Below are 23,172 nucleotides of genomic sequence, written 5' to 3'. Positions count from 1 at the left end.
GCAGTTTGTTTGAACTCACCCCAACATATTTCCTTTGCTTGTGTTCAGCTCCGAGCAAGACAAGGAGGGCTGGATAAAGGTAAGAGTACGACCGAACTGGGTGACGCTTTCAGCTTCTCGCACGTCACACGCAAATTGGTCTGACAACGGTTCTCTGTGCCTTGTAGGCATTCCAGGAAACAATTGAGGTCTTTCTCCAAAAGAACGAGACGTTTAAAACAGCATCTAAGGAACTGGAGGAAGTATCGGTGAGTAGTGCTAGTCCTGAAGGTTAATGTGAAAACCTGTCATTTCACACATTAGTTAAGGTTCAATATTAGAATACTAGAATTCGGTTCGAAGTTCCTTTTTCATGGTTGGTTTCTAAAATGCGAGCATGATCGACTCTCAGATATCCGAGCTGGGGAAACGAGCTCCCCGCTGGATTCGGGACAATGAGGTGACCATGTGCATGAAGTGCAGAGAGCCTTTCAATGCCCTGACGCGAAGGAGACACCACTGCCGCGCGTGCGGCTATGTAAGTCACACTCTCCCCGTCCCGCCGTCTGGGCACTGACCCTCTCCCTACCCGCTAGTCCACGCAGAACGCTCTGCCATATGAAGCAGGTGCTATCAGGGTCTTCCTAATGTTCCTCCCCAAGGTGGTTTGCTGGAAGTGCTCGGACAACAAGGCTGCGCTGGAATACGATGGCAACAAGATTAACAAGGTGTGTCGTGACTGCTACTCGGTCCTAACCGGCCATGCGGACAGCGAGGAGAAGGAAGGCAAGAAGAAAGGGATTCTGGAGGTGAGAAGAAGCGCCGGGCCCGATCACACGCTGCTGCCCGTGAGCAGCCTGACACATTACGGAATATGAAGGGGTGATTCACCTGATGACCAGTAGTCACACCCTAAAAACACTATTCGATAAGAAGAGCACAAGATGTAAAAGTGTTGTATTGTGCGTTTTAAGAAGTGGCATGCACACAGAAAGCTTCATCGCACATGGGTGTGAGCTGAGCTCAGGTCAGCTGGGAGCCTGGCGCAGAGCTCTGTCACACTGGCATTCTAGATGGGACAGGGGTGGGATTATCAGACCCATTCTAGATGGGACAAGGGTGGGATTATCAGACCCATTCTAGATGGGACAGGGGTGGGATTATCAGACCCATTCTAGATGGGACAAGGGTGGGATTATCAGACCCATTCCTGAGTTGGTACAGATTAGAGACTAAAGACAAACAGCATTGCTCTCACCTTTAAAGTGTTAATGGATGTGATTTAGGTCTGAACTTACTCACCTTTGAGCCCCTCCTTTCAGCTTTTGTGACCTTGTGTGTTATCTTGGGCGGAACTGTGTCAGTGAAGGTGCCTTACATTTCTTCCAGGTTCACAGTGATGTTCATTTTATCCAACTCTCTCTCACTCTCTCCCTCTCTCACTCTCTCACACTCTCTCACTCTCTTCTCTTGCCCCACTTGCTCTCCCTCTCTCACCCGGACAGATTGAAGCAGCACAGTTCTCAGGTAGTAGCATAATGTGTGGCTTCCTGCAGTACTGTGAGAAGAACAAGCCCTGGCAGAAGGTCTGGTGTGTCATTCCCCAGAAGGAGGCTTTAGTGCTCTACCTGTACGGAGCTCCACAGGTGAGTGGATCACATCTGTCCCATACATCATAACATACCTCACGCGCATAGGTGTCCTCATCACTAAACACCTAATAAACAGCAGGAGACGGTGGGCGGGACCTGGGTTCGAGGGTGGGTCAAGGGCTCATGGGCGGAGTTATGGGCTTGTGGGTGGGCTCTGGGCTTGTGGGCGGGACTTGGGCTTGTGTATGTTTGTATCACTCTGCTGTGAAGTGAAAACATGTTGGATATAACAGGATGTCAAATCACAATAAAAACTTTGAATAGAGAACACAGCACTCCATTTACTAAGCCATTTAGTTATCCAGTCAAATGGATCAGGAGTGATGAATTCTAGTCTGGCCTATATCGCAATGGTCCAGAATACTGATACAGAAGAGGAGTTTATCATGGTGTGTTCCCCCCCAGGAGATCCAGTGTTTCTGTTTCCTTGGATTTCTGTTGAGTGTTCAGTTAAGTGTTCAGGAGGTACAGCAGAATCACTGGCCATGCACAACACTGTTAAGATTGAAGGCACCAGCTGCTAACATCAATATGAATGTAGCTCCAGAGCTCCAGAGACCAGGGCCCTGAACATCATGCGTGGATGCCCTTGAGCAGCTGCCACGTGCACCAGTGCCTTCTCTGCGCTCATAGTAGCGGTCAGTAGCGATTGGTCTGCCAAAAGATATAATGTGACCTAGCACATTAGCAACCGTGACCCAATCTCTCAGATTACAGTTGTACCATTCATGACTCAACATCCTTCTCTGGTCATTTTAGCACTGGGGTGGTTAATCATTTTAGAATGAGTCAGGACAGTAACCACAGATGCAGTAGCCATCAGGTTTCTCTCAGCTGATGTCCCACAAAGCTCTTGTCCCTACACTTTTCACATGCATCATCTGCCACACACATGCCACAGCATAACGCATATTCACATATCACTTAAAGATTTACATTTACAGATATGACATTCCTCATGTATGTGCACCACCATAACATATACTCGGTATAACGTGTGACTTGGACTGACATGCCGTATATCATAACTTACAGTTTTGTGCAGTTGCTAAGACCCAGTTTCTGAAAGAATGTCTCCTTTTGTCACAACTTAACACACAGCAGCGAAAACACACACAACACGCAAAACATCACACATTTTTTGAAAAAGCTAACATTGCAAACAAAACTCTTGCAACTCTTGCCAAAACCATATTATTGCATTAAAATATCAGATGAACAGCATTTCCTATATGACAACTACACACTGATGTGACGGATGGGAAACACTACCACTGTGTGTTTTTTTGAGTGTTCAGTGAATAGTCTGCTGTAAAGGTCTGCGAATAGGCTCACTGAATTGATGTTGCTGATGGTGACGTTGTCAGTAATGATGTCCTGTTTTAGTTGTCAGAAACGTACGCTATTGTTTGCTCTGATCATATTGACGATGGTCTCTTTCTGTTTTGAGGTGGACAGCTGTCTTCGTCCCCCAGCAAGGGGTAGTCTAGTAGTGCAAAACATGATGTAGTGTGTATAGAGGACAGGTCTGCTTATCTGTTCTCATTTTGAAATGTCTGGATGATGCTACAGTGTAGCAGCACAGATTAGGTTGGACCCTTTGCCTCCAGAAAACCCAACGCATGGTTGACCACATGGTCAACCAGAGTGGCTCTGATCTTATAGTTATAGTTGCTCCTCACAGGGTTTGGATTTTGGTAGGTGTGTGTAGTATGTGGCAGTGTTTTCCAAACATGTGGTTTTCAGTTTTAAATGTTGTGTCTTATGTAAATAACTGTGTTTAATGTTTTGCAAAAAGTGTGTTTTAGAATTTAGGAAATGTGTAAGGCAGAGAATGCACTTTAGGTTTAGTGCACCAGGTCAGTAAATAGGCCACATGGGTTAGTGGTTTCCAAAATTGTGTTATAATTACCACTTTTAGGGTCTTAGCAGCTGCAAAATACTGTAATATGTAATATGTGCTGAAAACATATATGCAACAACTTGGTAACATGTGCAACCATTTGGTCACATGTGCAACAGTTGTGTCACAGGTTTGAGAAATTATGACTGGTTTCATAACATTCAGGGAACTTAATCTTCTTTTGTTCTTTCAATCAGTCAAAACTTTGTAATGTAATTGAAGCACTTTCTACAGCGTCTTTATATTACTGCTCTTAATAAACTGAACTTACGGCTGTTCACATCTGTCACTGTGAGATTTCTAACAGAGTTGGTTTACATACTGCACGTATATTCAAGGTTTCAGCCGGATTGTGAAGTGGGGCCAGCACTCATGTGCGTGTGTGTGTGTGCGTGCGTGTATGCTCCTGTCTGTGCAGGACGTTAAGGCCCAGTGCACCATTCCTCTGCTGGGCTACTTGGTAGACGACGCTGCCCGGCCCACGGATCCTCCGGCCATTTTCCGGCTGTCCCAGTCGAAGTCCGTGCACAGTTTCGCAGCGGAGACCGAGGAGCTGAAGCAGCGCTGGCTACGTGTCGTCCGCTTGGCCGTGACCGGCGAGGTGCCAGAGGCCCCGCCCCCTGGCGACGCCACCGTGCTGGAGAGCAGTCAGGAGCCGAGCACAGAGAGCATGTGAGACGAGAACGTCGGCTGAATCTGTTGCGAGTGCAGCAGGCCTCAAACAGAGAGAGAAAGAACCGCAGTCAGCAGGCCGGACAGCTGTCAAGCCCCCTGAACATAACTCACATATATGACTATGAAGGTCTTTCAGCCATTCTGAAGCAAAGGAGCCTGGACGTGCTGAATTATAATAAAATGCTACTACTCAAGTCACTTGCATGCGGAACATGATCGCCATCTGCTGCCAGCATGGAGTACTGCACCTGCAAGCTGGATTTTAAAAAGCTTTGGGGGCAAGAAGCATGAGGCGTTCCCTGTGAAGTGGGTCTGAAACATTGGGATCCAAAGCGATGGCGCACACACAAGTGCTTTGAACCTTCACTGGTGTCCACAAGCTCTTTGCCAGGGCCTCATACGGATGAGCACACGACCATAACATTCCCACACCTGATCCCAGCCACGCCAGTTCACTTTAATCCAAGCCCTGCTTTTGGAAGAGCACGGGATCATGTCTCTGACACTCTGGATTATGTTGCAGCTACATAAGGGCCGTCAGTCCATTTGTGTGCATGGCTGTTAGTTAATACCATGACTCACTCTTATGGCGAGGGGAACATCTCCAACGCTGACGACAAATCTGAGATCAGACTGCAGCAGCAGGTCACACCACTTCATGTCCCCGTACCTGCCAACCAGAGTCGTGATGTCATCTGGTCACTCTCTGGAATTCCATCCCAGCCCGTCACTGCAGAAACCGCTCTCTGGGTCGGTGCAGCTGCGCTGACTAAAACCATTGTGTGAGCTACCCACACGAGTACATGAATCCATCACGTTGGATGTAAGCTGGACTGATACCTTACTATACAAACTTGGGCAAATCACACCTGAAAGGCCCTGTGTTTTTACTCTAGATGGGACGTTTGTAATGCTTAATTTCTAGTCAAGATAGCTTTCGGTTTAAGAACACAGAAATGTATGATGTTTCATTTAGGCCTACGTCCATCCTTGTAGACATTTACCTGTTCATTATTCATGAGCACCATGTGTTTCCATTTTTGTCTATTATCATTGCGTGTTTATGTCCGACTTGCTGAACAGTGAAAAGAGGGATTGGTGACTGATGAGTGTCTTAAGAGACTTTCTGTGCGAACAGCACAATCAAATATGCCTATGAGACCTGTAAATGTTTTATGAAATACTGTAATTAATTTTATTTAAAGAGTAATTTATAAAAGATGTGCATGATTTTGAAGAATAGTAGCACAACAAAAACAATTTCATACCATTTTTGCCTCCATCAAATATGTGACATTTATCTGACATTAAGTTTGATATTCTGCTTCCAATCAGAGCTATAGTCATTATCTCCACCATCTTGTAACCTGTTTCTCCGCTGTGTCATGCCTCATGTTATTCTGATACTTAAATATCAGAAAAGGTCAGCATTTTATAGAGTATAATGTGCCTATGACAGTCACATTCATGAAATTATAAGACATATCCTACAACTATTTGCATATATTGACTATGAAATCTCCAGTTACAATGTGTGTGTTGCTGTTTAGTGTCCTTGGTCATCTAAACACAACACCACTAGTGTAGAACCATGCAGTCCTGTGCTTGCGGGCCCAGTTCCCACTTTATAGCATTGGTTCAAGAAACCTTTGGCCCTGGTGAGGCAGATTGGTGCTGTCTGAATGTAGTCTAGTCTGGTCAGAGTTTAACAGCTACATACACTTATCTACACCTACACAGAGAGATGTGATTTTATACCCACCTTTTCCAAATCAGAACTGCACTTTAGTCTCGTCTATAAAGTACCTTGTAAAAGTACAGGAGCCAGTGTTTTCTGTGGTTTTGATGTACATGTTGTGTCAGTTTCATTCTGTACTAAGACAAACTTCTAATGTGGGCGTGAGCCCACAGCAAGCGGCTATGACACTGGGCTGACAGACCACCCCCAGCCTGGGCTACAGGCCATCTGCTCTTAGTTTTATCTTCATCGTTATGTAAAATGTGGCTCAGGTATGTTTCCTCCAATGTACCTAAAGGAAAATGGAACTTTGTTGGTTGGTATTTTCGTTCTGGACCATGTGACACCTTCCATGCGGGTAACCAACACGCTCAGTGGCCCAGAACTAAACAAGGCCAGAAAAACAAGTTTGTCAATGTAATTTTATTCACTTCCTTAGAAAATAATACCTAAAGAAAACATATTAACATGGAAAATTTTCATGACAGGATTCTGTAAACAAAGCAGTTACAAACATGGTATATAAGTTTAGACAGATGTCTGATTCAGGGTTAGGCGTCTTCTCCATAGAAGACCCAGTTGTGTAAGACCGTGATTGGCTCCTGAAGTGGCCCCTCTCCAGTATAGCTGATCCTATAGAATATAGAAGCGTGTGGGTCTAGTTCTTGGCGTGGCGTACGAGCCCGCGGATCCTGCGGGTCAGGGCCTGGATGAAGGTGTGGTGAGAGTGAGCCTTGGTGTACAGTGCCTCCACTTCCAGAAGCTTCCGCTGGAACGGCTCAGTGAAACTGCTCGCCACATCTGTCTGCAACTGCGCACACACACACACACACACTCTCAGTGCCTACTCAAACCATACTCTGGCTGACAGAAGCCCTGCATGGGAGGGGGACGGGTCTAGTGTGTGTACCTGTTCCAGTTCCTGCTGGGAGACTCTGGACAGGCCTAGCCCAACCCCTCGGGCATCTGCACAGAGGAAAGTGGTTGGGCATCTAGAGCAGGAGTCTAGGAGATGTAGACACTGGCGTCTGACATGACAACAGGTGCACACTCACCTCTGTATTCTGGCAGCAGGGATTCTTTGGGATCACTAGGGGTGCAGTAGAGGAGGTAATACTCCAGGTGGCGCCAGATCGCAAACAGGCAAGTTTCAACGATGTCTTAGGAATGGGATGTCAAGAAAAACAGCGTTTTCCCACCAGAAGCCAAAATACAATGATGATACAATTGCACTTGGAAAATGACTTTAAAATAAATAAATAAATAAATAAAATAAAATTAAAAAAACGCACACACAAACCCAATGCAGAGTGTGCTCGCCTGATTTATTCTCATCCAGTTCAAAATAAATGTGAACTTAAGTGGTGGGTATGTATACTGCTGGGGCTGTGTGTGTGTGAGGATACAGGAGCAGAGAGCCAGCAGCTTGGCACGGTTGTTGATGAGCTGGATCAGACGGCGTTTAGCCAGCACACTTCTCTGCACGGATGGGATCTTCTCCACACCCCCGGTCCCAGACACCAGACCCTGGCACAGCTACACACACACACACAAATGAAAACTCACGCACATTCACGCAGTCCTTCAATTCCACACGTTCTCTATGAACTGAAGGGTTTTTCTTTGGCAGGAAGCTTCTAATAGAATTTCACACCCCTTGGTAAGTAATAAGATGAAGTCAGTGTCAAGATAGACACTTGTTTGTTACTCCATTGATGAAGAAGTAAAATGAATTTGGAGAGGCTGTGATGTTCAGGGGTGCTGCAGCCGTGTGGTGTGTGTGCGGCGAGAGGTGTGTGTGTGTGTGTGTGTGCTGCACCTCTCTGAGCTCCTCGGGAGCGAGCTGCTGTAGTCTCTCCAGCTTGGCCATACTCTGGGTGTGTGTGTCATGGTACTGGAAGAAGGATGCGGTGGTGTTCTTGAGCAGGAGAAGGACCAGACCCAGGCTGGGCACACGAGACACGGACGGGACCGCCACGTCTGGGGCACGCAGCGGAGGACACACACACACACAAATGAGCACAGTGCGGTGGGTCAGGGAGGGGTGGTGTAGGTGGAGGAGTCTGCAGACTGACCCGTGGGCTCGGTGGCGGAGGGGCTGAAGAGACACACGGTGAACTGGGCCTGGCTGGAACTCTGCAGGAGGAGACTCTGGCAGTACTCCATCACGTTGGCACAGATCTGAGGGCCCAGAGAAGACACGCTGAACTCCAGAACACGCGCAGCTGCGTCAGATGGACAGCAGAGGGCGGGCGGCTCGGCTGGCGTTCTACCTGTTGCAAGGCGACCTCCATCTCCTCCCTCTTCTCCGCCGCGTCACCGGGGGACACACTCTCCTCTATCTGCTTGAGGTATCGAGCGCGCTCGGTGCCGGCCAGACGCACAAGCAGAGACAGACACTGCCGCTGAGTGGAGAGAGAACAGAGTGTGTGTGTGTGTGGATTTATAAACAGCTCTGGGTTCCTCTGAGAAATTAATCCCAGCCTTCACATTAAGGAATCACTGCTGTTCAATACCTGGAACCTGCCAATGTGTCCCTGGAATTCCAGCAGGGCGGCGCTGTTGATCTGCCCTAGATCTAGAACTCCTGACATCACACACACACACGCGTACACACCCACAATCAGCGCTGACACCACTCAGGTGTGAAAGAACTGAAACACATGTGAGTGTGTGGTGGATACCTGGGACGGCAGCCTTGCTGATGATGGCTGTGAGGAGAGAGAGTTCCTGTAACGACCCCATGCTCACGTCATGACTACGCAGGATCGACTGGATGGTGTCGGAATGCACGATCAGCCACTGAAGCACCTACACACACACACACACAATTATTGTTGGCTTCATATGCTAGACATCACTGTCCACATACACGAATGTGATGGAAAGAAGAGTGTACCTGTGCTGCCCCCTGTTGGTGGTGAGTGGTAGTGGAGGTCAGGATGACCTGCAGTAACCTGAGTGTAGGTAGGAGGATCTGTCTGTATCGCTCCAGGGGGCTGGGGATGAAACCTGACGGGTCCCTCTGACCCAGCACTCTACCGGGGAGGAAGAGGATAACACACAAACACACACGCACACAAACACAGTGGTGAAGACTGCATATTTACTAGGATTTCTTCAGATGAAGACATTGTCCTGAGTTGCCCTGTCACTGATAACGATGACCTTTTATTAAGCTTTTAAAAAACTACAGGGACACATTGCTTTTCACCACAGTAATAAAAATCTATCCATACCATATTTCTCTGGGTACCTGAACCTTAGGCCTCTATCTATCTCACACACACACACACACACTCCCTGCCTTACCTGAGTGAGTCGTTCTCTGGCAGCATGTGGAAGACCTGGCACTCGGCCAGCTGAGAGACCAGACCACAGGAGAGCAGTTCTACAGCGCCCTGTGGAGACTTAGCCACACGCGTCAGTAACGCCTGGACACACACACACACACACACACACACACACACACACACACACACACACACACACACACACACACACACACACACACACACACACACACACACACACACACACACACACACACACACACACACACACACACTGCTTTAAGAATATACCACAAATAGCACAGATTATCCCACTGGGTGCACTGAACAAGTCATCTGAACAAGTCAGACTGAAACTCACCATCTTGGACTCGTAGATGTATAAGGGTTTGAGAAGTGGAGGTTGTGGGAGGAGCAACGTCTGAAGGGCGGAGTCATCCTGACTCACGCTCTCCACCAGCACGCGCAGGTAGCCGCTGTTACACAGGTACACCAGCCACTGGCTCTGTCTGTCTATCAACAGCACGCGGTCCAGCACGGCCAGGGCCAACATCTGCACACAATACCGCCCGCACGGCTCGGATGTAAAGAGGCTTTAACACAACAGTACAACAGAACTACAGTAGTTCTGAGAACAATCCAATGGCCAAGCGAAGACCAGAGGGGAGAGGCATGCGGCCTCCGGATGGGCACAAGTCCAGATTGAGGTGGTGGTGTACGGTGAAGCTGCCTGCCTACCCTGCCTATCTCGTGGCCATCACAGGCGTCCCTGCACACCACCTCCATCAGGGCGGTGCCGTAGCTCTCGATGATGGCCAGATTCTCCCTCTGCAGCTTGGAGAAGCCATCCTCGGGAGCAGTGAGACGCTCCCACATGCACGCACCTGCAGGTCCGCACAATCCAGCACAAGCACAGAGACCAACGACGTCAAATTTTGCACCCCTCATTTCGTGTCCACGTGCGGTCGGTCAGCGCCGAGAGTCGACTCACCTGTTCGCAGTGTGTGTGGCTCTTCGGGTTTCTGAGCGATTTGCAGGTAGTAGAGAAGAGAGCCGTACAGGTGAGCTCGCAGTCGCTGGAACCCGCCGCCTGCAATGGATTCACAGCCAGAGTCACCTACAGACCGGTCCAGACACGCTCGGACCGGTCCAGACACGCTCGGACCGGTCCAGACACGCTCGGACCGGTCCAGACACGCTCGGACTGAGACCACCTCCCATAATGTTCCAACAGGTGTTAGGGCAGCATGCACACCTGTGCACAGAATAAAGTTCAGGAGCTTCCGCAGAATTAGGTGCAGGGCAGAGTTGGCGATGGAGGCGAAGCCTGACGAAGCTCCGCCCTCTAGCCCCGCCCCTTGCTGCTGCTCTGACAGCACCGACTGGCTGAGGTGTGCCGTCAAGGTGAACACCGCCCCGGCGACGATGGGCATCAGCTCGACGGCAGCGTCTTCTGCCAGAACCTAAGAGAAGGACAGCGGCGAGGCGTGAGACAAACAGGGGGCGGAGCAGGCGTGGGCGGAGCAGGCGTGGTGCGAGCGGGACCTTGTCGTGCAGGTCGAGGAGCAGGTCTCTGATGATCAGCTGTCTCTGGTCGGCAGGCATGAGCTCCGCGGGGCAGGCGGTCAGGATGGTCTCCACCAGGCTGCGCCAGCTCTGCAGGGCGTGTCGCTTGGCACTGAGGCACCGCCGCACCTGGTTACGCTCCACCACCTGCTGCAGGATGGAGTTCACCTCCTGCCACACACACACAGAGAGAGAGAGAGAGAGAGACAGAGAGACAGAGAGAGAGAGACAGAGTTGAGACAGTTGAGACGCTGGGAGAAAAGCTTCCGGCACTAAACGACATGGGTGTTGAGCGGGCGGGTAGCAGAGACACGGTTCTGACCTCCATGAGCAGAGGGCGCTGGCCAATCGCAGCCATTCCCTGCAGGGCGTTGACCTCAGCCACCAACACCCTGTGCAGCAACTGTGAAGCACAGCAAAGGAATTCAAACTCAAATGTAAACATGACAGTGAGCGTTCGAATGAAGGCCAGAGAAGGCGTGTCTGGGATGAGGGCGTGACCCAGAGCAGGGGGCGTGTCCCAGACCTTGATGTTGCAGACGGCGTGGCCTTGCTCGTTGACATGCTCACAGTTGGAGATGACCTGCTCGATCTGAGCGCGCTCAAAGAAGTCCAGCTGCAGACTGTCGGGAACCTCCTGGCTGAAGTCTATCGCATCGAGAACACTCAGCAACTTCCTGCGCACTGAACACAGCACCAGGCCAAAGTTACGTGAGGAAGCCCAGAACTACAGCGGGGAGGCTGTCTGGAGGTGCTGCAGGCTGAGGGTCTTCACCAACCTTTAGAGACCGTGTCGAAGTGCAGGAAGCCACTAACGGACCTGCTCTCATCCTCCATACCCATCTCCCCGTCTTGGGAATCAGCAGAGAAACAGAAGCAGTGGTTGGTTATCCAGGACGAGGTTGAGGAGTCTGTGTGTGTGTGTGTGTGTGTGTGTGTGTATGTGTGTGCGCGCACTTGTTACCTGCATGCTGCATGTGAGGTTGGTCATCCAGGAGGAGGTTGAGGAGTCTCTGTGTGTGAGATCGCTGGCGGTTCAGTGAGGTCACTCGGAGCTCAATGGCTGCTGTCTTCATGAGCCAGGACATCTGGCTGAGAGCAGCGATCTCATTCCCTGCAAGGTTAACAGGAGAATGGTGAGGACCAGGGTGGGGGTGTTTAGGGGCGGGGTTACTGACAGGTGACTGACAGAAGGAGCCAACCTGTAACGATGAAAGGTAAGTGCTTCAGGTGAGAGAAGAGGAAGTCCTGGCTGGTCCTCAGATAGCGCATGGTGGGCCCTGAGGTGTCGGAGCACACACACAGCTGATAGATCACCTGAAAGGGTGCAGATTCACCAAAGTTAGTGATACACATATGAGCACAAGTGAAACACCATGTTAATGTGTGTGTGTGTGTGTGTGTGTGTACCTGATAGCACAGTTGAGCCAGGTGTGGAGCCTGCTGTGTGAGGATGGGGCCGGTGCGTCTCTCACTCCCTCTCTGAAGCAGACTCAGAATTGCATGCAGGCAACTTCGTGGACAGCCCAGGACCCCTACCACAAACACAAACTCCTCTCCTCAGATCACCACTCATTAGTCATCAGGCACTAACAATGGAGAACGGACCTGCGGTTCAGTGGACGTGCTCACCTGGGTCCTGTAGGTTGGTGGAGGACACGGGTTTCTTCACCTCGTAGCCCAGCAGGTAGAGGGCCAGGTTGGGCCCCTTCAGTTCCAGGGAGGTGATCAGCAGGTTGAGAATGTGGATCTGCGTCTCGTGCCGGATTCGAGCCACACGCTTCTCGGGGTCAGAGTCTGTATGGAACAAATATTACGGGGACATTCATTAAGGAGATACAGTGGCTGATCCAGCGTTCTCCTTTAAGAGGGCTCTCTCTGGCCTCCGCCCCTGCAAGCCTGAACTGGATCACACAAATTTACAAGCTGCATGAACGAATAGATGAATGAGTGAGGCATCACTGACCGTCTGTTTTCTCTCCCTCCTCCTGGGCCTCCTCGTTATCCAGACACTCCACGAAGCCAGCCAGCAAGCGGTCACTCACCGCCTGCTTGGACCACAACAGCCCGGGGGTTTAGCACACACCCGACCCACCTCAACACACACTAGAGTCTGTGCGCCATCCACACAAGACCACAGAGCACATAGGAGACATCTCACCGGGTCATGGGTGAAGTCTCCCACCAGTCTAGACTGGATGTTGGGGTAGCGGGCCATGTGACGTAGGATCTTGGCGCTCAGGAATGCTGCCTCTGGGTTGGAACTGCTGTGGTACAGGTACCTACAGTGGACAAAAGGGCAGTTGGCATGCATGGTCTGGTAAACCCCAAAATGGTTGAAAACTGCTTTGTATATGCATTGTATTTCTTCACTGTAAGGAAATAAGATGTTAATGTAAGATATTAAGAGTTTTGAAATCCACAGCCTGGTAATATAACTGCATAATATGAAGAAAATACTGTACTATGAGTTTATGAAATCTTCCCAGAAGAGCATAAACCTTCATATGATAGATTTGAAAACAGATGAAATTATGAAATTATCATTATTATTTTACTTTGGCCCAGCTTTAATAACAATGCTGTGCTAAATGAAACCAAAATTACTTATCTTCAGAATATTTCTTTATTGTCGACACCTGATCCTTTATTCTGTTCTAATTCTGTGAAAACACTTTTAAATGGGACAGTACGTGCGTGCGTGCGTGCGAACCGCACCTCCCGATGTTGATGATGTGGTCGGCCCGTCGGGTCTGTGCGCTCACCCCCTGCAGGAGCTGCTCTAGCGGGGACACCAGCAGGGAGGCGGGGCTCTCCCTCAGCAGCTCCATGAACACCACCTCCTTCTGCAGGGCCAGGTCCAGAAGGCCCAGACAGTGCAGCACTGCCGACTCCAGCTGCTTCTTACCTACACCACCAGCACCACCCGCGACATGACTAAAATCACCACCACCACCGCCAACATCTTTAGCCTTATGCCCCGAGCGTTTTCACGGGTCGGTGAGGCGTAGCGAGACCACAGAGTAAGACCACGGAGAGGAGTGTGCGTGTGAGGGGCCCCCCACTAACCGGGGAAGGGAGCGTATGTGTCCAGCTGACGGACGCCCTCCTCCAGAAGACTGAGGCACAGCGACAGCGTTGGGGAGTCGTTCAGCAGGTGGTACATCAGGCTGTGTCCCGGGGGCTTATGGGCCGGAACCTGCTCGCCTTGCAGCTCCACCGTCTCCAGCAGGAAGTCCGCCGGCTGGGGCTCGTACCCACGCAGCAGCTTGTGGAACACCTCCAACACGGCCTCCGCCACCTCCCACTGTGGGGAGACCAGCCACCGTTAGGGGTTAGGGGTTAGGTGGAGAGGCGGAACTTGGCGTGGTCCAGGGACACGGGTACCTTCTCGGCCGGCCGCCGGTAGGCCCTTGTTGGGAAGGGCAGGAAGACGGCGTCTCGCAGGAAGGCCAGGTACGGATCGAAACCAGGCGCACGCAGCCCGGCCCCCAGATTAACAGGAAGTGAAGTCTCCACCAGGGTGCTTATCAGCTGACAGAACGCCCGTGTCAGGGGATACTCCTCACAGCTCGACTCGATCTCATTCAGCTCCATCTGCAAGGGAAACGATTACAGTAATTATCACTAATCCAGCTTTACACTTGTAAACATGTGTCACTATTAGCAAGCCAAGAGGAATGTTTCTGAGTGAGCCAACTAACATGAAAGATTAGTTACATTAAACTTGTACTTAATGAATTCTCAAGATACTGCAGGTGAGTGCTTTGTGATAAAACCCATCATCCTCATCATTATCATATTCTCCAGGGCTGTTAGGGTCTCATTATACAAGAATGAACAAGGCATTACAGAGACTTTATGAATAACATTTATTAACTGCAGCTATAAACACACAAAGTGCACCAATACTGTAGCATTCTATGCAACTAATGAGCTTATAATTTGTTTTCCCACAGAGGGAAGACACTGAAGTGAAAGCGGACTAAAGGGTTCTCGTGATTTACTGTCCTGCCCAAGCTCAGAGGAACCTGAGGGAACTATGACCTGATCTGATCCTCAGCATTCAGACCAGCCACGACGCTGGAGTCATTCTGCTCAGAAGAACCAATCTTTAACCACAATACTGTGAACCTCTTGTACAAACACAACATAATATATGGTACTATAGTGCATACTGCAATCACAATATGAAGCTGTATTACCACCCTATATTAAACACTCCCTTTTCTTTACCACAGTGATACATTTCTAGTTTATAGGGAATAGTTTATAAGGGTGAAGTCAGAGTGATATTGGGAATAATTTAGATCAGTAGCTTAAGTGTTCAGAGCTTTTTTATATCAAAGCACACATACCCAGTCAAAACAATGTCTATTCATCTGTACACATGAACATGTACACACACATAAGGAGGGGTGGGTATCTCACCTCTATGCCTCCTGCCTGTCTCTGTCCTGGAGCTTTCACTGTCTGGAGGACCTACGAGGACGAAGACATTTGAAAGCACAATCACTCACATGCAACTGACCATCAGCACATGTTCCAATACGATCACCTTACTGCACCTCTGTGAAGTCTCAAGCTACATGAGCCCCCTGTCCACGTGAGCCCCCACCCTGCGTGAGCCCCCACCCTGCGTGAGCCCCCACCTGTGCGTACTCCAGGGACTGCCAGAGGGAGGCGGCGATCTCGGGGGACTTGGCGAAGGCAGCGAGGGCGTGCAGCAGGTGGGCCTTCAGCACCGGGGGAACACTGCACTGTAGCAGGCCCAGCATCACCACCACAGGAGTCCACTGGGGATGCTCACACAGCGCCAGGCGTGCCGTCTCACTCTAACACACACACACACACACACACACACACACACACACACGCACGCACGGTCACAAGCATGAACAAAACTTACACAAGTGTCCATTGACTGCAAAATCAATTGTTATGCCTTGAGTGCATTCACTACTGAACAAAGCTAAAAATAAACAAAAGGTGTGTGTGTGTGTGTGTGCAGGAACGTGTATTTTTGCGTGTGTGTGCATATGTTCCACACGCACACAATGAAATATTCATACACACACCAAAGCACCTGCCTAATATTGTGTAGGCTCTCCTGATGTTACCAAAACAGCTCAGTGAAACATGGAAGCCCACCAGTGTAGGAGTCTGTGGTGTTTGGCACCAGGGTCCTCTAACTCTTACGTCTTGTGAGATGTGAGGTGGGGCGTCCATGGATCACACATGTTTTTCCAGCACATCCCACAGATATTCCATCATCGAAGACCAAGTCAACAGCCTGAACTCTTTATTGTGTTCCTCAGACATTCTTGATCCATCACCATGAAGAGGTGTACCTGGCCTGCAGCAATGTTTACATAGGTGGGATGTGTTGAAGTAATATCCACATGAAGGCCAGATCCAAGGTTCCTCAGCAGCCCAGAGCAGAGTCTCCACCCACTCGTGTTTTTCCCATAATGCATCCTGGTGCCATCTCTTCCCAGGTTACTCACACTTGTACGTGATCCATCAAACCAGACCACCTCTGACCCATTGGTCTAGTTCTGATGCTCACACGCCCACATAAGGGCACTGTGGCAATGGACAGGCGTGACTGTGAGCACTCTGACCAGACTGCAGCTACCCAGACCCCCCCCCCCCCCCCCCCCCCAAGACAAGCTGCAGTGCAGTGTGTTCTTAGACCTTTATATCGCCGCCAGTATGAAGCTTGTCAGCAATTTGTGCTACAGCAGCTCCAATGTGGGATGAGACCAGATGAGCTAGTGATCCCCATGCACATCGATGACACTGACGTTTCTATGGGGTTTATGAATGTGTGTGTGTGTATGTGTGTGTGTGTTACCCAGGTAGTGATAGTGGTGAGCAGCTGTAGGAAGGCAGTCAGGCCATCCATCTCTCTGGGGGTGATGCCCCTGATTGGTGGGTGGCGGTACTGGGCGGAGTCTGCGCTGGGAACATCCTTCCTCAGGCTCTCGTGGTACAGCATGAGGGAGTGGAACAAGTGCTCCCACGACACGGGGCTCCCGGATACCCCGCCCTGCAAGTTCTCTCCTGAAACACACACACACACACACACACACACACGCACACACACACACACACACGTCTGATGAAGTGTTGCAGTGCTACACGACGTGGTGACTCTAAACCTAAATGAAACGTTGGGAGCTCCACCGTGAGCTTGATTCTCGTAACCAGAGGAAAGCGGCTACAAAAATGTCCAGGATGGCAGGTGTGGTGTAACTGGGCCATGTGGAGAGTGACGGCAGACGCCCAGTGTCGTCATTACATGTGGACCAGAACCAACTGCCAAGCAAATACAATCAAAAGATGGGTTGACGCCAACAGGTCTAGACGTCTAGTGCGGTGGCAGCTGTGGTGCCCCGGGGTGTGAAGGCACCGGCACCGCCCTGGTGGTTACCGTGGGGAGCTCCGTTGCTCTTGAGCAGACTGAAGCAGTAGTGTGAGGACTGGGGGCTGCAGGCCAGGCCCTTCAGCATGCGCAGGTAGGGGATGTAGAGCGGCGCGGGCAACAGCTCCCCCATCTGACGCACAAACTTGGAGAGGACCACCTGGACACACACACACACACGGTTATGTTGTGTAGTGAGGTCCTACAGGTAAAACCCACAAACACGTTACACATTTCAGCATTACACACTCTCACACACACACACACACACTCACCTGTTTGTGAGGGGGCCTCTGCAGGGCCACCCCCAGGAAGGAGCCAGTCAGAGACGTGTGCTGCAGAGACTCCGATGGACACCAGAAGTCGAGGGCGAGCTCCAGCCCAAACGGGTCTTTCCAGTAGAACTCCCCAATCTGCCAGGCGCGCGCACACACACACACACACACACACACACATCAGCCCAAACCGAGCAGCACGGCTTCCTCACACAGGGGGTCGGGGGCAGGAAGAAGAGCCCCACCAGAATCATGAGGTGCTCCAGGTCCTTGCGCAGGGAGGGTGGGGGCTCACTACCCATCTGCAGGGCCATGTGGATCAGGCGAGCGTCCTCGTCTGCACGGTTACGCAGCTGCTTCATCTGGACACACACACACACACACACGACGTTACACCTGACACACACACACACGGCATGGGCCTCCTCCACGAGAGGGTCTCACCTTCATGGGCATGAGAGCCAGGAAGTCCGTGATCAGGGCATGAAGGCGGCGAGTATAGAACTCCTCCTGGCGGAAGCCTTCACTTCCCAGAATGCCCTCTGTCAGGAAGAGGAAGACCCCTCCCAGAAGGGCCTGGTCAGCCAGTGCCTCATCTGCCTCCGTGAACTCTACCAGAGCTGAGGAAGACACATGTGAACAATCAAGTGAAACAGCACAGAGTCATCACAAGACACCAATATCCACACAGCGCAGACTCCCACAAGCTTGAGTATTATAAACACCGCCCGCTGTTGTGAAGTGTGCGTGGTCAGTACCTGCACCCTGTAGGGTACTGTGTGGTGCGAGTGGTCAGTACCTGCGCCCTGTAAGGTACTGTATGGCATGAGTGATTAGTACCTGCACCCTGTAGGGTACTGTGTGGTGCGAGTGGTCAGTACCTGCGCCCTGTAGGGTACTGTGTGGCATGAGTGATTAGTACCTGCACCCTGTAGGGTACTGTGTGGTGCGAGTGGTCAGTACCTGCACCTTGTAAGGTACAGTGTGGCGTGAGTGGTCAGTACCTGCACCCTGTGTGGTGCGAGTGGTCAGTACCTGCGCCCTGTAAGGTACAGTGTGGCGTGAGTGATTAGTACCTGCGCCCTGTAGGGTACTGTGTGGCGTGAGTGATTAGTACCTGCACCCTGTAGGGTACTGTGTGGCGTGAGTGGTCAGTACCTGCACCCTGTAGGGTACTGTGTGGCATGAGTGATTAGTACCTGCACCCTGTAGGGTACTGTGTGGCGTGAGTGATTAGTACCTGCACCCTGTAGGGTACTGTGTGGCGTGAGTGATTAGTACCTGCGCCCTGTAGGGTACTGTGTGGTGTGAGTGGTCAGTACCTGCACCCTGTAGGGTACTGTGTGGCGTGAGTGGTCAGTACCTGCGCCCTGTGGCAGCTGGGAGAGGGCCCGAAGCGAGAGAGCCCAGGCCAGCCGCACCACGGCCTGCAGGCCCGGAAGCTTCCACACGTTACCGTCCACCAGGCGCGAGTGCACCGCCGACACGTACTGCTTCTCTGTGAGCAGGGGCAGCGCCTGGAGCAGGTCTGGACACACACACACACACAAAGAGCTCAGAAACCCGTCATTACATATCACACTTATAGCAGACTTCACTGACAGGACAGCAGTCATGCATAATCCACTTCCAACGAATATAAAGACCAAGGAGTCCGTCTAGATCAAGGGCAATGCAGACATCCCTCATTTCAAAGCAGTTTCAGTATAATGAACATATACCTTCCCTGTCCTCTGTCCCCTGCTCCAGAAAACTGATATCCAAGCAATACAGCAATGCCATGACCAAGGCAAGGTTTACGCTATCCAATGAGCCATCAGCTTCTGCTGTTACTGTCTCCAGATGGCCAATCAGGGCAAGCGTATCATCTTTGTTAAGTGGCGACTGGCACGTCCATGAAAACAGACATTCAGCTAATGATTGTCGGCACTCTTTGATGAGATCAGACACCTGCAGAGGATAAATAAATTAGATCAGACAAGTTAATTTATGTTCAATTCAAAAAGTGAAACTCGTATATAGATTCATTCCAAGATCTATTCCAAGCTTTTATTTCTGCTAATGTTGATGATTATGGTCTACAGCCAATGAAAACCCCAAAGGTCAGATTTACATCTGACAATACAAGAGTGCCTAACCCTCACCTCTTTCCTGTGTTTCTCATTTCCGAGACCACGCTCCTTCTGCAGTCTCTCAAACTCTCGCGTGACGCTGATGTCTGACACAAGGCTCAAAATTTGCTTTGTCAAACCGTGAGCCATCAGCTCGTCTGTGAAGTGGGTGGTGAGATTAACCAGATCCGCACTGCAGGGAATAATGGGGAAGAGCGCAGTACCCCATTAACCACAGGGTACAGCACACGTCTCTAAAACCTCCTCACACGTTCACAAATGAGGCATGAAACACACGAAACCACAGACAGGCAGCTACCATAGGGTTTTTTTTTTTTAAAGGCTCCATACCCAAGATCAAGCGTGAAGGTCTTGCCATGCCGGGACTGGATGAGAGAGCGCAGGGAATTAGCAACACAGCGTTTGCCATCCCAGTAAAGCAAAATCGCCACCAGGCCTCTGGTCAGCCCAGGGAAGTGAGGCTGCTGGTGCTCTCCTTCAACCACACACACACACACACACACACACACACACACACACACACACACACACACACGAATCAGTGATGCACGATACAGGCCACACATGTCTAACTTATTTACTACTGCTGCACACATCCAGCACCAAACAGAACCGTCCAGTGTGCCGCGGTACCTGCAAGCAGCAGTTCCAGTGCCGCAAGCTCTCCAAGGTCAAAAAGGTCACTGAGGATGAAGGCCTCCGTGAGTAGCTGTTCAGGGAGGAGACGCGCCCCCTGCTGGCCCTGGATAGAAATGCCCTCGGTGCTGGCCTTGCGCACCTTCTCCCTCTGCTCTGTACTCTTGGGCTGTTTTCAGCAAACAAAGACTCATAAGTTCAAATGCCAAAACTAGCGCATTACACACTTCTCTAAAATGACACAGATAAGACATTCACTATACCAACAAGCTTCCACATAAAGTTCAACAGACATTACTTTTAAAGGGTTAAATATATTCCATTTATACACAAAATATAGACACAAAATATAGTCGTTAAACATCCACGATGAAGCAGAGAGCAGCTTTGCACGGACTACTCAAAGCTTAGCACAAAATTCACCAGCCTAAAACAGCCAGGGATCTTCAGTGTTGTACTTACTGGGTTTTTGAACAGAGACAGAAAATAAGGCTTGTGTTTTTTCAACTGCAAATCCAAAAGATGCACACTCTCCGGCTGTCTCCTCCATATCGCCCCCTCCACGGTCTCCCACAGCTCCTTTAGGGGACCCCACAGACTGGCTCCTTCAAATAAATAAAGAATATATTCATTAATATAGTTCACATGCTCTCTGGGGGAAATCCCAGACTCTACCTGCTCTATCATTGCCACCAGTAACACAGAAACGCTGCCGTCTATTGTTACACTGTTTAATGAACTTTTCAACCACCCCCCCCCCCCACTATAAGATAGAAAATCATTTATATATATAGAAATACATGGTACATCAATTTCACTTTTCCTTAATTTAGTTCTTGTTTTTTTATGTGCTCTGTGTGTGAGAGAATTACAAGTGACCTGCTGCCGTGCTGTCAATACGTATAAATTAGGCTACATTTACAATGGCAGCTCCTTGCTGGTGATGCTGGACCTGCTATCGCAAATGTAATTTATGCATATTAGAAGCACTGCAGTGGGTTGTTTGTGTAAACTGGCAGGCAACATCTTCAGGAAGAAAAAGCAATGATCGTTTTAGCGTTTACGATTATTTGTAAAAAACTGTTCAAAACAGTAACCTAGTACAAAGTCTGTACAGGCAACTGTATAAAACATGTTAATATGCATAATCCGGCCACTATGAAGACATGGTAGATTATTAACCATCAACATGTTTATGAAAGGTCTCATTTAACAAAGCCCATCCCAACAGAAAACAGCACAGAGCAAGGCAGGAATTAAATTAGTTTCATATAAATGGCAACAGGTCCCCAAACAATATTTCACTGTTCAAATGTTCTACATTTTTACCAACGAAACTGTTTGCCATTCTGTATTGAATATTATAGAGGCAAATCATTTGTAACACTGTTTGTAAAGTATGATAACGAGTAGCAATTTTACTCTCTAGAAATTCTCTGCTTAGAGAGAATTTGAGAGACTAACCTAGATTATTTATATCACCCCATTAACTATAATTTATTTAAAAGTCCATGTGTACAAAATATTCGAACAGTTCCAATAATTTCAACCGTTCAAAGTAGTTGTTTTTGGAGGAAAATGTTTTCTCTTATTTTACTTGGATACAGAAGGCACAACTTTGGCACAACTTGTCTTGCTAGCCGGCAGGAGTGTAAGCTAGCAGACATGGAATTAGCTGTCGCCTTGTAGCCCAGCTAGCGAGTCTTTTATGGGGCCTGGTCCACTACAATCACGCGTAACACATCAGATGCCAGTGGGCTGTATCGCCTATAGACAGTGACCAAACATCTACAAAAATATAGTAAACAAAAACTTTGTCAATACCGCTAGCCGAGAAGCTAAGCTAGGTGATGCTAATGCTAACGCTAATGCTAACGCGCAGCTACCACAAGCTGGAGGAGGCAGCTAACGTTGGGTACTACAGCGAGGCTAAAACTGAGCAGCATTTATGTTCATGTAAATATCGCTTCATATCTGTACCTCGTGAAATACACTAAGCAACACTTTGAGATTAAAATAAGGCTGTTAAAAATACGCAAAATGCTGTAACATGTTTTAAAATTACAGAATGGTTTTGTACCTGAATTTACCGCCATCTGCGCAGCCATGTCTTATTTGCAGGCGAGCCAGCGCTAGTCGGCCATAATTAATGCCAGAGTAAAATAAAAATAAAAAAACATATATATACACTTTCGTTTTCTCATGTGATAAGCAGTTTATCGTATTGTTTTCTATAAGTTTATACTATTTGAAATGCTCAACATTCAAATTCCCAATAACACATGACAAAATTTGATTGGCGCTCTTATTATTTTCTCTCAGGCGATTCACAAATAAACACATTTAGGCCAACGATGAATGAAGTACACTTCATTCCACAGGGTCACTAAGCAGTGACACAGTAGCCACATGATGTGGGTCACTTTTTTTATACTAATAATAATGACCATTATTGTTGTTGTTAAATAATAATAATGGATCTGATATAATGAAATTGATATTAAAAACATGGAAGTATACCTTTAAAGTGCATTAACAAGAAGTTTAAAATCAGAGGTGGACATTCCAGGTTCAGAAAGTAAAACTTCTCAGGATTTTACTCAAGCTTGCTAGATTTTCTAGCAGGTAAAATTAGTGGAATCAACACAATCCAGCAAGCCTGATCAAAATCTTGATGAGTACTTTTACTTTTTGAATCTGGAATGTCCACCTCTGCTTAAAATACAGGGCATGAAGCTCATTTAATCTGAAACCAAAGACTGTATCATCTTCATTTGAGACACATTGCTTAAGTGTAACTTGCCTTCAGGAAACGTACCTTATGATAATGTAATTCATCCGGTTCACCCAGTGAAGAAACTGAAGTGCTTTTCAGTTTTTCTTTCTATGTGTCTTC

The 23,172-nt window shown here is 49.1% G+C and overlaps 2 protein-coding genes across 14 annotated transcripts in view; one reads left to right on the top strand and one right to left on the bottom strand.

The window, feature by feature from the left end:
- The window catches only part of fgd4a (FYVE, RhoGEF and PH domain containing 4a), a 39,181-nt gene extending 33,154 nt beyond the window's left edge, over window positions 1-6,027 (top strand). For all 13 annotated transcript variants that reach the window (XM_076992370.1, XM_076992368.1, XM_076992365.1 and 10 more), the window contains 6 exons: window positions 49-79; window positions 168-248; window positions 392-517; window positions 642-788; window positions 1,485-1,625; window positions 3,953-6,027. In XM_076992370.1, the coding sequence (XP_076848485.1) occupies window positions 49-79; window positions 168-248; window positions 392-517; window positions 642-788; window positions 1,485-1,625; window positions 3,953-4,210 (784 nt within the window). In that variant the 3' untranslated portion in view covers window positions 4,211-6,027. The remainder of the gene's footprint in view (window positions 1-48; window positions 80-167; window positions 249-391; window positions 518-641; window positions 789-1,484; window positions 1,626-3,952) is intronic.
- A 186-nt stretch (window positions 6,028-6,213) lies between these two features.
- Window positions 6,214-22,497, bottom strand: nup205 (nucleoporin 205). Its single transcript, XM_076992363.1, has 42 exons — window positions 22,357-22,497; window positions 20,739-20,881; window positions 20,274-20,445; window positions 19,971-20,115; window positions 19,653-19,812; window positions 19,230-19,458; window positions 18,872-19,036; window positions 17,953-18,128; window positions 17,754-17,870; window positions 17,509-17,646; window positions 17,243-17,393; window positions 16,664-16,872; window positions 15,459-15,641; window positions 15,238-15,288; window positions 14,194-14,403; window positions 13,876-14,113; window positions 13,525-13,714; window positions 12,968-13,088; window positions 12,773-12,854; window positions 12,439-12,603; window positions 12,217-12,341; window positions 12,009-12,123; window positions 11,771-11,920; window positions 11,586-11,657; window positions 11,333-11,490; window positions 11,129-11,209; window positions 10,786-10,977; window positions 10,496-10,703; window positions 10,232-10,330; window positions 9,979-10,124; window positions 9,602-9,793; window positions 9,260-9,381; window positions 8,847-8,985; window positions 8,632-8,758; window positions 8,464-8,534; window positions 8,221-8,352; window positions 8,023-8,128; window positions 7,767-7,927; window positions 7,354-7,483; window positions 7,003-7,107; window positions 6,858-6,913; window positions 6,214-6,758 (listed from the first exon to the last, which is right to left on the bottom strand). The coding sequence occupies exons 1-42, from the start codon at window positions 22,382-22,384 to the stop codon at window positions 6,606-6,608; spliced, it is 5,913 nt and encodes a 1,970-aa protein (XP_076848478.1). The 5' UTR covers window positions 22,385-22,497; the 3' UTR covers window positions 6,214-6,605.
- Between the last annotated feature and the right edge of the window lie 675 nt (window positions 22,498-23,172).

The sequence above is a fragment of the Brachyhypopomus gauderio genome, chromosome 2 (genome assembly GCF_052324685.1).
Source record: "Brachyhypopomus gauderio isolate BG-103 chromosome 2, BGAUD_0.2, whole genome shotgun sequence".
NCBI lineage: Eukaryota > Metazoa > Chordata > Actinopteri > Gymnotiformes > Hypopomidae > Brachyhypopomus > Brachyhypopomus gauderio.
Note: the sequence above shows the minus strand (reverse complement) of the source record. Positions and strands in the feature narration are given on the sequence as shown.

Bases quoted from the DNA above. Each gene is read 5' to 3' on its own strand.
- nup205 (XM_076992363.1), bottom strand. From the start codon at position 22,384: ATGGCTGCGCAGATGGCGGTAAATTCAG. The intron at 14,114-14,193 runs GTACCCGTGTCC...GTCTCCCCACAG, and splicing joins ACCGGCGGCCGGCCGAGAAG to TGGGAGGTGGCGGAGGCCGT. The intron at 7,928-8,022 runs GTCAGTCTGCAG...TGCGTGCCCCAG, and splicing joins CTCCGCCACCGAGCCCACGG to ACGTGGCGGTCCCGTCCGTG.